This window comes from Lynx rufus, unplaced genomic scaffold (assembly GCF_022079265.1).
Source record: "Lynx rufus isolate CCGP_SWC_20201006 ecotype Redwood Valley unplaced genomic scaffold, mLynRuf1.p SCAF_4, whole genome shotgun sequence".
Classification (NCBI taxonomy): Eukaryota; Metazoa; Chordata; class Mammalia; order Carnivora; family Felidae; genus Lynx; species Lynx rufus.
The window spans coordinates 110,183,605-110,201,241 of NW_025814856.1; the positions used below are offsets into that span (position 1 = coordinate 110,183,605).

The following is a 17,637-nucleotide window of genomic DNA, read 5'->3' on the forward strand; positions in this document are numbered from 1 at the left end:
TAGTCTAGGACAAAGTCTAAAATTGAAAGATGCCCCTTGGGGCGCCTGCCTGGGTGGCTCAGTCAGTTGAGCGTCCGACTTCGGCTCAGGTCATGATCTCGCAGTTCATGGGTTTGAGCCCTGCTTTGGGTCCTGTGCTGACAGCTCAGGACCTGGAGCCCACTTCCGATTCTGTGTCCCCCTCTCTCTCTGCCCCTCCCTGTCTTGTACTCGGTTTCTCTCTCTCTCAAAAATAAATAAACATTAAAAAAATTAAAAAAAAAGAAAGAAAGACACCCTTGCCATCTTCTCTTCACCTTTTCTCTCCTCGGTTTTCACTTCCACTGTGTTTTAGTGTGCAATTCTGTCTGTCAGTCCAAGGGATTACTGTAAAATGGGCTCCTCCCCTCAGAAAATCCGAGAATAATTTTAACTGTAAATGCTTTTATTCTCTATCTCTTCAAGTTCCTTTGTCTCTTGAAATTTACCTTCAAATAGCCCTTTGGGTATTTCAAGTCTTTAGACTATGATAAAGACCAACGATTAACTAGATGATCATCTAGTTGATTTCTGCCGATAATTATTTTCATTCAGCCTATGTTTCTGTGCCAGACATGCTCCAAGAAGCTATGGAGCCAAGAGAGAACAGGAAGGAAAAGTTCCCTGCCCTCATAGCAACTTACTTTCTCCTGGACTTAGGGCACATCCTTGTGTACAGAAAGAGGAATCATAAAAGATAAGTGAATAGGTTGCCAAGCAGGGTGGAAGTTCATATGAAGGCAACATATTCTCGTCCCTGAGTCTGTGGATTAACTCTATCTGGGCTAGATCCCTCCATGATCTATACAGCTTTTCCTTCCGGGACCTAGCCTGCAGGAACACTTCCCATGCAAGCCATTCTGTCCTTATGGGAAAGGGCAGAAACACGGGAGACTGAAGTAAACCCCTCCAGTGCAGTCAAAGCTTACCTTCTGCTGGCCAAAAGTCAGAGTGAAGCCTGGCACTGGGGTAGGAAAGTTCATTCTGTCACAGCTTACTGTTCCACCCTTGCAGCCAGACACAGCAAGGAGGGACTTTAATACTCATTTAAAGAGAGGGGGCACATGACTGGTAATAAAGGTACAGTCTGTTATGGTTTGCCACAAAAGACTCAGGTTTATTTGTTTGTTTGTTTTTAAGTTTATTTTGAAAGAGAGAAAGGGAAAAGAAGGGGAGGGGCAGAGAGGATCTGAAGCAGGCTCCTTGCTGATAGCAGAGAGCCCAAACTCACGAACGGCGAGATCACCACCTGAGCCAAAGTCAGACACTTAGCCAACTAAGCAACTCAGGTGCCCGAGACACAATTATCTCTTAAGGCATCGTTCCTCAAAGATGCCCGTAGGCAGAGCTTGGTTAACTTAATTAGGTTACCTCATAGATTTATTCTTAAAGTGTCTTTCCTTTTTGAGGAATACATCATTTAACTGTTCCTACTTGGTTTCTACGTCTGCATATGTTTTGGGTATGAGAAGCACAGGTAGAAATTTCTAGCAGAAACACTGTAAGCTCCATGAGGACAAGGTAATCCTCTGTGGAGCCTACCTGCTTGATATTTGCTAACTCAGTAAATGAACGAGAAGCTAGAGGGTCAATTTCACCATCAAGGAGGAAATTTTTATTTATTTAACACATACAACAAAATTCTCTCTGGCCGTACTAGTACATTTTAGGGGAAAAGAAGCATATCTCAAAGTTTGCAGTTACCCATTTCTGTAATACAGAAGCAAGAAAAACAGCAAATCTGAAAAGAGGGGATGGGAGGCAACAGACTAAATCAACCATTGATTAGGAAACCATTAAGTAGGAAAACTCTAAGGAATATCAGAGTAGGAGGCAGTTTTCAGTGGCAGAGGAAGATCTCTCTGATAAGGTGCCTTTTTTTTAACTGTTTTATTTATTTTGGAGAGCACAAGCTGGAGACGGGCAGAGAAAGAGGGGGACAGATGATCTGAAGCAGGCTCTGCCCTGACAGCAGCAACCCCAATGCGGGCTCGAACTCATGAACCATGAGATTATGGCCTGAGCCAAAGCCAGACACTTAACTGACCGAGCCACCCCACTGCCCCAAGGTGACATTTGTGTAAAGACTTGAAGGAGTTGAAGAGTGAGCTTTATAGATATCTCCAGAAGAGTTTTCCAGGCAAAGGGAACAGAATGCAAAGACTTTGGGGGCATGCCATGTTGGGGACAGCAGTGGGGAGTGTTTGGTAAGAACAAAAGTATAGATCAGCTTGGAGACATAGCAGGTCCCATATCATCTAGGAACTTTGGCTTTTATTCTCAGTAAAATGGAAAGCTTTGTGGAAATTGGAAAACTCTGGCTTTGCTTTGAATAGACTCAGAAGCAAGAGCAGAAGCAGGGAGACCTTAATCTAGGGATGAGGTGATGGAGATTTGTGCCTGGGTAAGGTTTTTCTGACTAATGCAAACCATGCTCCAAGCCAGTAAATATCATGATAGGATTTAGACTGACTTTACTTCAGCTTAATCTGAATAATAATCCTCACTGTCTTAAATGTGTCATTTATAAGGACTTTGAATATAGTTCATAAATAAACCCCCAGGAATATGTTTGATATATTCCTCTGAACATAACTTTAGATCAAACTTTGCAGTCACATTCTTCCTAAATTGAATACTCAATGTTGGCACGGAGTAACGGAATAATTACCGGCTATGGGCATAGTCTGCTATGTCCTTAAATACACCTGACTACATAATTTGGGTCAAGCTGTTTAGCCTTGTTGAGACTTAATTTATCCTCTATAAGAGTTTTTACTTTATGTAATTTTCAGGAAAATAGCCACATTTTGATTCCTAGAAGAAAATCAAAATTAAATTCATTCCCCAAATCCCAAATTTGTTAGACCTTTTGAATGCTAGAACAAATGTCAGTGACTAAATTTCAGTCTGATGTGAAATGTTTGTTTTACCATGAATGCGTTTAATAGCTGCTCCCACCAACTCTTCTGACATTTTGAAACTCCTAACTCAACAGGGGAAGTTATGATACAGAGACTGTTGAAATTTGAGTCGTGTCATAGAAGCCTTTGGCTATGTCCCTCTACATGGTAGCAAAACTATTAGAGATTTTTCTACTGAGATTTTTACTAGAGGCATATAGCCATCGACCATATATGTGCAAATCGAACCACCATAAAAATTTGGATCTACTTTTTAGACTGCAGCAGTCTGAAAAATGTGAAAGCTTTGAAAATTGCCTTAATATCTTAGCTGGGTGTTGAAGTCACACAGGATTAGAATATGACTAAGTGTTACTGGGACTTTTCCAAGCTGTGTAAGGTAAAATGGAAATGAGGTAAAAATATGCAAGCAGCCATGGTGTATTGCTCTTTAAAAATTTCCAACAGAATTATGTAATGAACTGAAGAGTTGGGAGGGTGGGTTTAGATTAGATCTTGCTGTTGCTTAATTTAGAGCCACCATCATTAACAGATATCACAAAAATTCTCTTTAGCTCCAAGCTAGTATTAGACTAATAGCAGCATTTTCTCAGATTGTGAATAGAAGTTCTTGAGATAATAGTCAGTACTGTTTCCTAATATTACCTCATGTCATCTCAGCATTATTAAAACTGACTTTTGGGGCACCTGGGTGGCTCAGGCCATGATCCTAGGGTCATGAGATTCAGTCCTGCATCAGGCTCTGCACTGAACGTGGAGTTTGCTTAAGATTCTCTCTCTTTGTCTCTCTCTCTCTCTCTCTCTCTCTCTCCCCCCCCAACTCCTGCACTCTCTCCCAAATGTATATATACTATACATACATACATATTACATATATATATGTATGTATGTATAGTATATATATCAGAAAAACCTGACTTTTGTCCATTAACTTGTAAGTTACGTTATTTGCATTTAATTTAGCAAGTTCACTTCTGTATTCATATATGCTATACTTTGAGTAAAGTGAAAGAAAAAGTAAATAATGCTTCAAAATAGGTGAAGCTAGTTTATATAAGTTGATTAGCATTTTTTTCTTTGTAAACCTGTCCAATTTAGAAGGTGCTTAGCAAATGCTCCAGAAAGATACCCAAGATTCATTCATTTGAAAATCATTCTTTGTTCTGTTCTTCCCAGTGTGTGAGATATTCTAAGTGCCATTCTAATATGAAAAGTTTGTCCTTCATTGCTTGCTGACATTTGAATAGTTTGTTGTGTAACGGTCTTTTTCCTTTTGTCTTCAAGGAACTCTTTCCAGTTAACAGGCAGAGCGTGGATCATTTTGCTAAATACTTCACTGACGCAGGCCTGAAGGAGCTTTCCGACTTCCTCCGAGTCCAGCAGTCCCTGGGCACCAGGAAGGAACTGCAGAAGGAGCTCCAGGAGCGTCTTTCTCAGGAATGCCCAATCAAGGAGGTGGGGACCTGGACTTATTAGATCACTGCAGAACACACCAATGAGAGGATTAACATCGAAGAGCATAGGCTCGACCTTCCTTAAGAAGACCCACCTTTGTTTACTGCTGGGAACTTAATGTACCTGTTCATACCATCTCAGTTGCAAAGTGTTGATTCAGAATCCCCTGGCATATTCCAGAAATTAGTGGTTATTTCCACACAAGTGATTTATTTTATCACACTACTGTGATTAACGAAATATTTTCATCTGTCGAATAGATTTGCCATCTACTGTCAGTTATGCACCATTATATGGTGGTTTTTCCATTTAATCACAGATAATACAACATGGTTAAGTATACGATCAGTGTTTGAAATCAACACTATGTATTGCGTGCATCACTGGGTATGAACATGTAGGGTTTTGTTTTTTTTTTTTTTTTAATTTTAAGACAAAAATTTTTGATGGTTTTTGAATTCGTAGCATGGGAAAAGACCACTTGAACTAATGACTTGTTTGATCATAGTCACAATAACTGCATATCCCTATAATATAAATACTACATTTTTTATAATAATAGTTCATGTAGCTATCGCTGTATCTTTTTAAATTTTTAAAAAATTCCTGCCTGAAGAAAACTTCCCATATGAACTTTAACAACTTTTACGTGACAATCCAAAAATTAAACGAAGTCCTTTCCTTTTGCCATTTACTTCTGAGTCCCAAACCCTTACCACTCTGTGTGCCCTAAGCCCCACATGGGACCTTACATGGCTTAAGACTAGAGAGTTCCAGACCAATGCTATCCAGCAGATGGAGGTGTTGGAACAAAAAATATTTCTAAGTCTCATGGCAGTAAGGTCAGCATTATAGTCAGTAACATTTCTGCAAGCAAGACCTTGTGATTTTCCATGAGGTGGAAAAAAAAAAGTAAACCCAAAAAATGCTGTGATGCTTCTAGATGCAGAGATGTCGCCTGTCTTTGCATCTTTCTCTGGCCAGCGCAGTCTCTGGGAATTAACCAGAGCTTCTTAACCCATTCCTGATACCTGTGCAACCCAGGCCAACAGGAAAGAAAAGAATGTATTTTCACTAAAAAGGGGCAATGAGGGGAGTGGTAGTTGTGTTTTTCACCAAGTCGTAGTGTACTTGAGGTATAGATTATGGTGTTTTATCACTTTTGAGGACGTAACCTCAATTTGCGGTTGTATTTCAAAAGGAAAAGTTTTTTTCCTGACAAGTGTGATATAAAATACATTAGGCTAGACAGACCTTTTATTCCATACTGTCAGATTTGAGGATAAATTTGCATATCAAACATAATTTTAAGAGGAAAATAACCTGTCCAGTGTTGCTGCATTAATATGTATCATATAAAAAATGGCTTTGGCACTTTACAGCTTATTTTCATGGCTCATGAGAGTCTAAAGTAATGATTGAGAATGAATTGTGGTAAATCGACTTGTACAAACCCAACACGTTATTCATCTAGAGGTTTAAAGTTGTGAGTTGGAGGTAAAGATTCACAGCTCCGTGAGCTAATTTCAAACCCAGAGAGTCAAACCAGCTCAAGTCGTCTGTTCTGCTGGACCCAAAGGGGTGCTGCATGTAAAAGAATAACTTCTAAGAAACAAAGATTCCCTCTCACTTCCTATTATCCAGCAGCTCCTGGCCAGAGATAAGCCTATTAATTTTGGAACTAAAAATAAATCTGCTTTGAGAACAAATCATTGTGTTTTTCCTCCCTCTTGTAATCTGAGAGTATGTACTGGGAAGGGAGGGGCTGAGCAGAATATTTATCTACCCAAAGCCTTTTACTGACCAGGCATGGTGACAGGGAAACTGCCATCTGCCTGTTAACTCTCTGACCCCTTTTTCCATGAAATGTAGGTGGTGCTCTATGTTAAGGAAGAAATGAAGAGGAATGATCTTCCGGAAACAGCAGTGATTGGACTTCTGTGGACCTGTATAATGAATGCTGTTGAATGGAACAAGAAGGAAGAACTCGTTGCAGAGCAGGCCCTTAAGCATCTGAAGGTACAGGATCAACAGGAAACAGTCTTGGCCACAGACCAATTGTAGCTCTTAACTGTATGATACGTGGGTTCTAACTGCCATTCACCCAGGTTTGGGCCAAAGGCATTATTTCCCGTCTAAGAGTAAAGTCTTACTAAACACAGTGTCAGAAAACACACAGAATAATTAAAGTTAAAGAGAAATATGGTCTAACTGTATTGGTTTCCTTTTACATGACAAAAATTCCTGGTAATATTTTTGTTTAAGTAAACTACAAATTGGTATTAGAATTTGAAAAGTATCTACTCCTGAAACCAGTATTGTACTGTATGTTAACTAAATAGCATTTAAATAAAAATTCCAAAACATTTGAAAAGTATCTGAGTGGTGGAAGAGATCAACTGATTGTGTAAATAGCATGTTTTTGAGCAAGGATAAATGTTTTTGCTTTCATTAATTGTCTTCTCCCTATAAAACTATATTAAGATGAGTGAAAGACATATCTTCCTTCAGAGTTTACATTTGAATTGGGAAGTCAAAGACTACCTAGTAGAGGGGTACCTGGTTAGCTCAGTCAGTTGAGCATCCATCTCTTGATTTCACCTCAGGTCATGATCTCACGGTTCATGGGATCAAGCCCCACCTCGGGCTCTGCACTGACAGCACAGAGTCTGCTTGGGATTCTCTCTCTCCCTCTCTCTTTGCCCCTCCCCTACTCACATGCGCACACTCTTTCCTTCTCTCAAGATATAAATAAATGTAAAATAAAAAGACTGCCTAATGGAAACTAGGTAGCATACAAATTAAAGATAATCCTCTGTGTTTAGAACAGAGGAGTGCGTGAAATCTGCAGGTTAAGTTGATCAGGGAAAGCTCCTTGGAGGAGATTTGTGTTGAAATGAGAAAACGGCTCAACATCAGTGACTAGAAGCCAAGGACAATTAGGACAAAGGGAACAATAGGAACTAAGCCATAAAGATGACCTGTGAGGGTGTCTGGGATGTCTAGGGAAAGAACTCCACACTCCACCAGTACTAAATGTGGCCACCCCAAGACCTCACTCTGCCTCCTTTTCATAGTGCCCTTTAAACAGTAGCATAAGTTACCTTTAATAGTGTCAGAATTTTATTTGGTCTCTTCTTTTAGTGGGTACATTGAGAGAAATCTGATAAGATGCTGGGCTAAAAAATTAATTTTGATTGGACACAATGTTCTAATGAGATAACCCTTAAAGTGAAAGCTTCCTAAAGAAATCTCCAGATTTCTGTTGTGTTTCAAGTATTGTCTCTGTACCTCCCAAGAAAGTTAATGGTTGGTTTTACTCCCCACTTGTATTTCAGCAATACGCTCCACTCCTGGCTGTGTTCAGCTCCCAAGGCCAGTCAGAGCTGATCCTCCTCCAGAAGGTTCAAGAATACTGTTATGACAACATCCATTTCATGAAAGCTTTTCAGAAGATCGTGGTTCTCTTTTATAAAGGTATCTATCCATATTGCCCTACCGCTCTGTTTCCCTGTTTTGTTGAAGGTCTTTGAGGGCCAGCGCAAGGGCTAAGGCAGAGGGAGACATGGGATTCATGCTAAACTTTGTAAGTTTTAGTGAGACAGCCATATTATGTTAGAAGAGAGAAAGTGTATATGCCACATATTCATGGTCTCAAGAACCAGCCTGATGAAGCCCCTGGGCACATTGCCAGAAGACTACTGATAAACCGGTTATTATTTTGGGGGAGGGTGGGGGGGGGTGGTGAAAAAGACTGTAATAACAGAAAGTAATTAGGTCTATTGTTGAATTGTAAGAATTAGCTCTAATAACTATAATTACCAAAGTCTGCCTATAGTATATTGAGATCTTCTCAGATGCCATAAAGCTGACGAAAATTATTGAAATAATTAGCTTTTTACTTTGTATTTTAATTATTTGGCCCAGCCATTCTCCTGTTTTTCAAGGAAATGACTATTTTTAGATTTCCCTTTACTGTCTTTTCATTATATTTGTAAGGATTAGGTTGTCATGGCAACTGGCACTGCCTTCAATAAATGAATGCTATTAGGGTTTTAACTGATCTCCATGTCTATACCTACAGTATATAAAAAATAATCCTGGACTATTCTTTGGTCTGAGTTCATGTAGTTTTATGGGGGAGGAGGGAAGAACACTTAGGAAATAACACATTTTGAACATTATAAAATGTTTGCTAGAAGGTACGGCAATCTTAAATGGCAATTTAATATAGAAAGAAAAAGTAAAGTACAAATTAACATCAGCCAAATCTTTCTTTTCCTTTTGATGTGTTCTTAAATTTGTCTACTTTTTTAATGTGTATTTTGAGAGAGAGAGAGAGCAAACAAGCAAATTGGGGAGGGCAGGAGAGAGAGGGACACAGAGGATCCAAAGTAGGCTCTCTGCTGTCAGCAGGGCTCAACCTCGTGAACTGTGAGATCATGACCTGAGCCAAAGTCCAGTGCTCAACCAACTGAGCCACTGAGGCACCTCTTACATTTGTCTATCTTGGATGATCATTTGGGCGAATTAGTATAAAAATTTTACATCATTTATTAATGACTACTTTATAGATGTTAATGGCACTTCACAGAGTCTTAACTGGCCGTCAAGATTCTTCAGATGGATATATATCTTGCCCCAGGTGTTTGGGTGATAATTTACTTTCTCAGCATTAAGGTATTCAGCACAATCTTTATTATATCAGTAGGAGAAAGTACTGACTGCTAAGTCTCATTTGAAGTAATTTGGGTTTTCCTCCGGCCAGATCCAAGTTAGGTCCTCTTGGACATGGTCATGAGAGTCAACATCCTAAAACTAGGGCATAAATGGTCTCCATGGTTACCCATCAGAACCAAATCTGCAGATCATATTGCCAGCCCACCTTCTTTAGCAGCCAAGGAGAAGCCATGCCCATCTAGCCTATGGCCATTCTGTCCACATGCACCATAGCAGACTCCACTGTAAACAGGTAGAGAGACCTCTGAAATTTGTTTCCCATTTGCTTTGTGAGTGGCTAGTATTTTCCACTACAGAAAAGCGAACTGTTTATAAACTAGTGCCTAAGCCCACAATTTGCTTTCTTGTCATTTAATAGCTAACCCAACCAGTGTCTCTAACCAAATCTTTTTGTAACTGAAACATATGTGTTGGAACTTTATCTGTAGGAGCACCTCATTTTATTATTGAACTTATTCACCAAAACAAACAAAAAAACCCTACTTTTTTGTCAGTAATGGCATCTATTAAAACACTTTTCCAGATTTCTCATTTTAACCATCAGTGTCAACATCCTTCCCCGTTGATCTCCTTTTAACAACTACTGACAAAACCGGTTGCTTTCAGTTATTTCCTCTTGTTCGGCTCCATATGCTAAGGAACAGTGACCAGAAATGATAAAATAACCAAGAAATGGGTACCAAAAAGTAAAAAAGGAGAAGAATAAACTCTTCCTTAGGCCATTGATAGCTAGGTGGTCACTTTTTAAATAACCAAAAGTTAGTAAGGTCTGTGGAAAGTATGAGCAGACCCACGGGAACATAGGAAGGTGTCAACATCAATTTTATTTTGGCCTAGTTCTTTTTGTAAATGAAATCAGGAAACTGTAAAGTGAATACCGAAAATAAATCATTGAGAAGTTAAAACTAAGTGTTATTTTCTAGGTAATTTCATAATTTCGCACAAAATTGTATATCTAGTCTTTTTCTGAAAGAAGTAATTATATATATATTTTTTTTCTTGGAAACATGGAATCCCCGAGGAGCGATTATTCCATCCCATTTTTTTTTTTTGTTAACGTTTATTTATTTTTGAGACAGAGAGAGACAGAGCATGAACGGGGGAGGGGCAGAGAGAGGGTGACACAGAATTTGAAACAGGCTCCAGGCTCTGAGCTGTCAGCACAGAGCCCGACGCAGGGCTCGAACTCACGGACCGCGAGATCATGACCTGAGCCGAAGTCGGCCGCTTAACCAACTGAGCCACACAGGCGCCCCTCCATCCCATTTTTTAAGAGAGTTATGGTGTTTACCTTCTTACCTTTTTTGGATAGTGGTCTTTTATTTGATCTAATTTTATCCAACAAATATCTGGGCACCAGGAGACATATGTTATTTGTTTTTACAAGGATTTGGATGTCCTTGTTCTGTATTTAATACACCTGGAAAGGCTTGATGAACAGTGTTATGTATTAAAGCCCTCTTTTCCCAGCGCTATAACACATATGAATCACCTGGAGAGCTTGTTAAAACACGGATTCCCCAGGGATTTGGGTTCTTTTTAATTTGTTAATGTTTATTTTTGAGAGAGAGAGAGAGAGAGCATGAGCAGGGGAGAGGCAGAGAGAGAGGGAGACACAGAATCTGAAGCAGGCTCCAGGCTCTGAGCTGGCAGCATGTAGCCCGATACAGGGCTCGAACCCATGAACCAGGAGATCATGACCTGAGCCGAAGTCACTTAACTGACTGAGCCAACCTTTGGGGATTCAGGTTCTGAAGGTGGGTCCAGGGTTGGGCCCACAAATTTGCATTTTGAGAAATTTCCAGGTGATGCTGTGACTGTTGGTCAGGACCACTTGTCTGATGGGTCATTAAATGCCAGAAATGACAAATTCCGGGAACTATGGTAACATGTTTCAAGATTATACTTCTCATTAATTCCACGTACACATACACATTCAACAAATATCAAATAGTATCTTGTTTGTGTCTTTTATGTAATGATGTGGATTCCTTTTATTTACTATAAGGAACACTTTGCTTTATAGCAGGGTTTTTTTTTTTTTTAATAGAAATAATTTCTTCTTTCCCATTTAATCTATTATGTACGCACACATCTTCTCTGTATTTCTAGAACTTGAGGATGACAGAAACTTGGGAATTTGATTCCCCATGTCTCTGACAAACCTATGTTTTTTTTTTAACAAATGCCATTATTGAAAGATTTTTTTTAAACATATAAATAACAGGGAAATAAAAGTGAATAAACTGTAAATAATAATACTTTTCACTAATGAAATAAAGTGGTGATTTGTCATTTAGTAAAGATTCTCTTTCCGATTTAAATCTAGATTTTTGTATTTCTGTGCAATAGGAAGAATAAATCCATCACTAACCTTCAATCATCACATTATTCATTTTTGAAATAATTTCTTTCTCTTCCTTTCTAAAGCCAAGTACCATACTCTCAGCATGTCCATCTGAGAGAAATATAGACCTGTCAGGTACTGGCACTATCTGTGTCATGGGTTTTATTGTTTGCAGTTACTTCTTAGGTTAATTTCTGTCCCTTGTGGATATTTTTCTGAAAGAAACTTCCTGTTCTCATTCTAAAAAAAAAAAAAGGTGAGTGGCCTTCTCGCCGTACATTATCAATATTCTTAGGGTAAATTATTATTCACTTAATGTCCCTGTGTGATGCCCGTAATGAAATTTTTAGTTCATTAAAAAATAATGAATTTTCGGGGCGCCTGGGTGGCGCAGTCGGTTAAGCGTCCGACTTCAGCCAGGTCACGATCTCGCGGTCCGTGAGTTCGAGCCCCGCGTCAGGCTCTGGGCTGATGGCTCAGAGCCTGGAGCCTGTTTCCGATTCTGTGTCTCCCTCTCTCTCTGCCCCTCCCCCGTTCATGCTCTGTCTCTCTCTGTCCCAAAAATAAATAAACGTTGAAAAAAAAAAAAAATTAAAAAAAAAAAATAATGAATTTCCTAAGTTCCAAGTCATAGTTTTTAACTTAAATATGTAAGTAATGTTCTCGAAAGCTTTGCCATTCTCAAACCACTTGTACAGTAATTCCTCTTTGATCATCACAAAAACCTAACATTTAAATTCTAACTCTGCAAATTGAGAAATATGTAGTTGTTCTCATCGAGTTAATTAATCTGTCCATCATACATTTATTGAATGCATAGGAGATGGCAGGCCTTCCATTAAATGCTGGAAGTGAGTTAATGAACAGAATAGTTCCTGAGTTCCTGGATTTCAGAGCGTAGAAGAAAACCAAGGATTACAGTCCTCGTTTCATTTCTAAAATGAGGCTCACACAGAGGGTGATACTGAGGAAGGGCACACAGCATTCCACCAGACGTGATGAGGAAGTTGGCCAGACAGGATAGAGAAAATTATTTTTTAATCTGAGGGAGTTCTACATGCAATTGTAGGATGTCTGCTTTTCTTGTGGGACTTGCACTGATATTCTGTATTCCTAGTAGGATTTCTCTGGGAGATCCCAGCAAACACTTTGCTGCTTCTCTCTATTAATGAGAACTCTCCCCACTTTTCCTTAGTGGAGAGAAAAAAAGTTCTCTCTTTATTTCTCAAGAAGTTCTTTCCTCTTTAGATTAGACTTTTCACTAAACAAAAGTTGAGTGTCTTTTTAAGCTTTTCGATGTTTGTGCTTTGCCCCCTAAGTTGCCCTGGGTGGTTGCTTTTGTTCCTTTGTTATTATTTATTCCCCCCTCTACGAGGAGAATGGTCTTGCAGGCAGAATTCATTACAAAATTAGGCTTTTCTAAGAACTCAGCTTTGCACCTGGTCTCCTTTTCTGCTAACAGTGTATCTGATAAGTTTTACCTAATGATCTAATATCTGTGGTTGAAAAGATTTTAGTAGCTGCATGCCCTCTTTCAGCCTCTGTGGGGCAATAAAACACATGAATGAGTTCTCCATCTTCAGAAGAAAAACCTGAGAAAAAATAATACCCTTAAAGTGCAGCCTCAATCAGCTTTCCACCATGAGCATGGTATCACCACAATTCATTAAAGTGGGGAGTTAACATAGCATTTCCCTATGTGTTTGTCACATTTTAAATTCCATTTGTTTTATAATAATAATAGTTCTGTAGTACTTGTGTATAATTTATAAGCTGAAAAGCATACATATGTTGGTTGTATGCGCTCAAAATTGTCCCATTAGGGGAGCATGATCAAAAAAGTTTGGAACTAAAGCTGTCTAAATCAGAAACATCTTAAAAATGTTACAAAGACAAAATATTAAAAAGGACATTTATTTATTTAAAGTTTATTTATTTTTGAGAGAGAGAGAGAGCGAGCACACAAAAGTGGGTTAGGAGCAGAGAGGGAGAGAGAATCCCAAGCATGCTCCACACTGTCAGCACAGAGCCCGATGCCGGGATCAAACCCACAAACCATGAGATCGTGACCTGAGGCAAAGCCTGGCACTTGACTGACTGAGACACCCAGGAGCCCTAAATAGGACTTTTAAGCTCCATGTTGGAGGGGCACCTAGATGGCTCAGTCATTTACTAGTCCAACTTCGGCTCAGGTCATGATCTCACGGTTTGTGAGTTTGAGCCCCACATGGGCTCTGCGCTGACAGCTCAGGACCTGGAACCTGCTTCAGATTCTATGTCTCCCATTTCTCCGCTCTTCCCCCACTCCACACACACATACTGACTCTCTCTCTGTCTCTTTCTCTCTCAAAAATAAATAAACTTTAAAGTAAATAAATAAATAGCATAAAATCCATGTCGGAGCTAATAAGTGTTCTCAAAGTCTGCGCAAAGCAGCCTTGTACAAGAACAAGTCACTTCCTCAGGCTGGGAAGCATTTGCTCCTCGCCTCAACTAACACTGGGATTCGATGGCAGTTTTTCATCGTTGTGAGTGCAGGGTGTGAGTTGGAAGTGGAAGCTAAAAGCTAACAATAATCCTCTAGGACAACTGATTCTGATTTTTACACCAAATTCTTATAGATGAGTAAATCCAGACTTTTTTCTCCCTTTACACTTTGTAGTGTATTTCATAATAAAAACAAAACAAACTTGATATTTTCTAAAACCAGTCCTGTGCATTTTTCATCAGTTCATTCTCTTCCATTGAATCCAAGCCAGTTATTAATTTTGAAAAAAAAAAAAAAACAAACTTCAGGTTTTGGTTATGAAAACATCAGTGGTGTTTTCAATGAAAACAATAGTGGTGTTTTCATTGAAAACAATCTCATTATTTTTCTTATTTTTTGTAAGTTAAAATTCTCTTTCAACTGCACAAACATCATGAGCATGATTTATTGGCATTTTTGGTGGATTGCGCAGGCATTGAGGACAATAATACCCTTTTTATCTGCATCCCATCTCGTTTCTTACTCTGAAATCTGAAAAGACAACCCATTGGAACATTGGCAAAATATGTAGACTATCATTTTCATATTTTCCTTTCTAAACATTAAATGGTCTAAATTAATGGTAACTTGAGGGTTTCAAGGCACATTTCTGGAGTTTAGAATTTAAGGTAACGAGTATTAGTAGATAATTCATTTTGCTGGAAACCTGTAAGAAGTCCACCTAATGTCTCTTTTTTCTCTTAATGGAGTACAAGGAAAACATTACTCTTGTGACTTAAGATATTATGCTATAAGAGATTCATGACTTAGCAGTAGAATAATCATAGGGGCACCTGGGTGGCTTGGTCAGCTAAGCATCTGACACTTGATTTCAGCTCAGGTCCATGATCTCATGGTTTGTGAGATTCAGCTCCACAAAGACCTCTGCACTGACAGCATGGAGCCAGCTTGAGATTCTCTCTCTCTCTCTCTCTCTCTCTCTCTCTCTCTCTCTCTCTCTCTCTCTCTCTGTGCCCCTTCCCCCACTCACACTCTTAATATAAACTTTAAAAAAAGAGTAAAATAGGATTTTGAGTGTATTGGTCCTGTGATACACCCAGAAAGCTGATCTTCATATTTAATTGTAAATAGCGTTATTACATTCTAGTTATGTGTTTTTATTTGCCATTTTTTTCCACCTAAAAGAGTAAATCGCCTTAAAAGACCAGTCATTTGAGGTTGCTATTTAATCAAGACGTGTTTGGAGTTGGCAGGACACATAGTGTTCTGAATCGCTGGAATTGCTGATTCATTTGCAAAATTACAAAATAACCCAGTTTCCTACCAGCAAATTAGCACTGAGAAAGACTTCCAAGTCCCAGTAGTGACTCACAGATAAGCTTGCAATATATCATACCTGATGAAATGTATATCGTCGTCATCACTAAAGTATTTGCCAAGCTAACTCCCAAAATACAGCACTGTGCTATATTGGAAATGAGCTTGGTTCCTGTTTCTTGATAAGTGTCAGATATGGAGTTCTTTTATAACAGCACTTTTAATATTTAAAGTCATTGCTTTCTATTAAATTATGAGACATAAAGTTGCTTTTTTTGACAAAAACATCATATTTATGTAGTAACTTGGAAATCTTTGCTTTGAAATTGCAGCTGATGTACTGAGTGAAGAAGCAATATTGAAATGGTACAAAGAAGCACATGTTGCCAAAGGCAAAAGTGTTTTTCTTGACCAGATGAAGAAATTCGTTGAGTGGCTACAAAACGCAGAAGAAGGTATGATTCCATTTAACGACTTTGGTGGTCATTTAGCAAATACTTTCTCATTATAATTTAAGGTATCTACCTCTTGCACAGATTTTTGTTGTTGTAGTTGCTTCTCTAAAACTGAAGGTCTTAGGGTGTCTTCCATATCAAGCATCTTGCCTATAATCTTAGCCTTCCTTTCTGAAATCAAAGCAATGAAAAGTGCTATGTGTTAAAAAACAAAAGACAACCTTTTCAATTATCCACCCTATAGGAGACAAGGGGGAAGAAATCATCAGCAGTTGTGAAAGGAGGAAAAAAGCATTTGGCTTAATTACACATTATGGGATTATTATTAACCAGTTGACTGGTGCTGAAAATGGGAACACAAGGTGGAAGAATAATAATGGATGAGAGTGAATCCCACTAAGCCTGAGAAGTTTATTTTAGATGACCCAGAAGGATAAAAGTAATTACAGTCTTCAATAATATTTATGAGCATGCTGCATTATTAGAAAGGCAAAGTTCAACTACTAGGTATTTATCCAGGAGATACAGGTATGCTGTTTCGAAGGGGCACACGCACCCCAATGTTTACAGCAGCATTATCAACAATAGCCAAAGTATGGAAAAAGCCAAAATGTCCATTGATGGATGAATGGGTAAAGAAGAGGTAAATATATACAATGGAGTATTACTCGGCAATCAAAAAGAATGAAATCTTGCCATTTGCAACTACATGGATGGAACTGGAGGGTATTATGCTAAGTGAAATTAGTCAGTCAGAGAAAGACAAATATATGAATTCACTCATGAGGACTTTAAGAGACAAAACAGATGAACATAAAGGAAGGGAAACAAAAATAATATAAAAACAGGGAGGGGGACAAAACAGAAGAGACTCACAAATATGGAGAACAAACAGGGTTACTGGAGGGGTTGTGGGAGGGGGGATGGGCTAAATGGGTAAGGGGCTTAAGGAATCTACTCCTGAAATCATTATTGCACTATAGGCTAACTAACTTGGATGTAAATTAAAAAAAAAAAAAAAATCCACATCTTAAACTCACCAAGTTGTGCATGTTAAATATGTATAGCTTTTTGTATATCAGTCATAGGTCAATAAAATGGTTTAAAAAAATAAACAAATAAAATAAAAATTAAAAAATAGAAAGGTAAAGCTCATTTAAAAGCAAAAAAGGAATGAATGTTTGACTGTTTTTCCTAGTCAATGCATGACCAGGGCAAAAAACAATGCCTTTTGGGGGTTGGGGTAGGTAGCATATTGGAAACTCTTTCATGACTCTGAAGGAGTCTTTGGGGGCCCCTGGCTGGCTCAGTTGAGAGAGTCTTCAGCTCTCCATCTCAGGGTTGAAAGTTCAAGCCCCACGTTGGACATAAAGTTTACTTAATAGACATTTTACAAAAGGAATCTCTGAATAAAAAACCTGACTTTTCTCTCTCATCTCTCCTAGAATCTGAGTCAGAAGGTGAAGAAAATTAGATGGCTCAAGAAGCACAATAGGCCACCACACAACACTTTTACTGGGAATGCTGAACCATTTGAGAAGAGAAAACTTGGCTTCCGTTTTCACAAAGGAAAAAAAAAATAGGATAGGCTGCCCTTGTGCGAAGGGGGAAATGGTTTTTGTTTTCGTTTTGTTTTTAAATGGAGCCCTGAGGCATCAGCTATTATACTTGGGACTCTACCTCTCACTCACTATATGCTAACTTAAAGCCATTCAACAAGGAGTCCAGTAGGTATCTGAAATTCAATACTCAACAGACTCCTCTTTTTTAGCTGTATTTTTCAGGTACTGTGTGGTGAACGCCCCACTGGTGTCTATTACAGGGCCACTTTGGTAGTTGTGTATCTGCTCGTGTATGTGATTTGACAAACCAGTTTTTTAAAATAAATGGCTT

General features: G+C 38.7%; 1 protein-coding gene across 1 annotated transcript in view; it reads left to right on the forward strand.

The window, feature by feature from the left end:
* BZW2 (basic leucine zipper and W2 domains 2) overlaps positions 1-17,313 on the forward strand; it is a 63,171-nt gene extending 45,858 nt beyond the window's left edge. Inside the window, exons 8-12 of the mRNA XM_047096901.1 lie at positions 4,227-4,397; positions 6,270-6,416; positions 7,736-7,874; positions 15,622-15,744; positions 17,190-17,313. Of these exons, the coding sequence (XP_046952857.1) occupies positions 4,227-4,397; positions 6,270-6,416; positions 7,736-7,874; positions 15,622-15,744; positions 17,190-17,218 (609 nt within the window). The 3' untranslated portion in view covers positions 17,219-17,313. The remainder of the gene's footprint in view (positions 1-4,226; positions 4,398-6,269; positions 6,417-7,735; positions 7,875-15,621; positions 15,745-17,189) is intronic.
* The last annotated feature ends 324 nt before the right edge of the window (positions 17,314-17,637 follow it).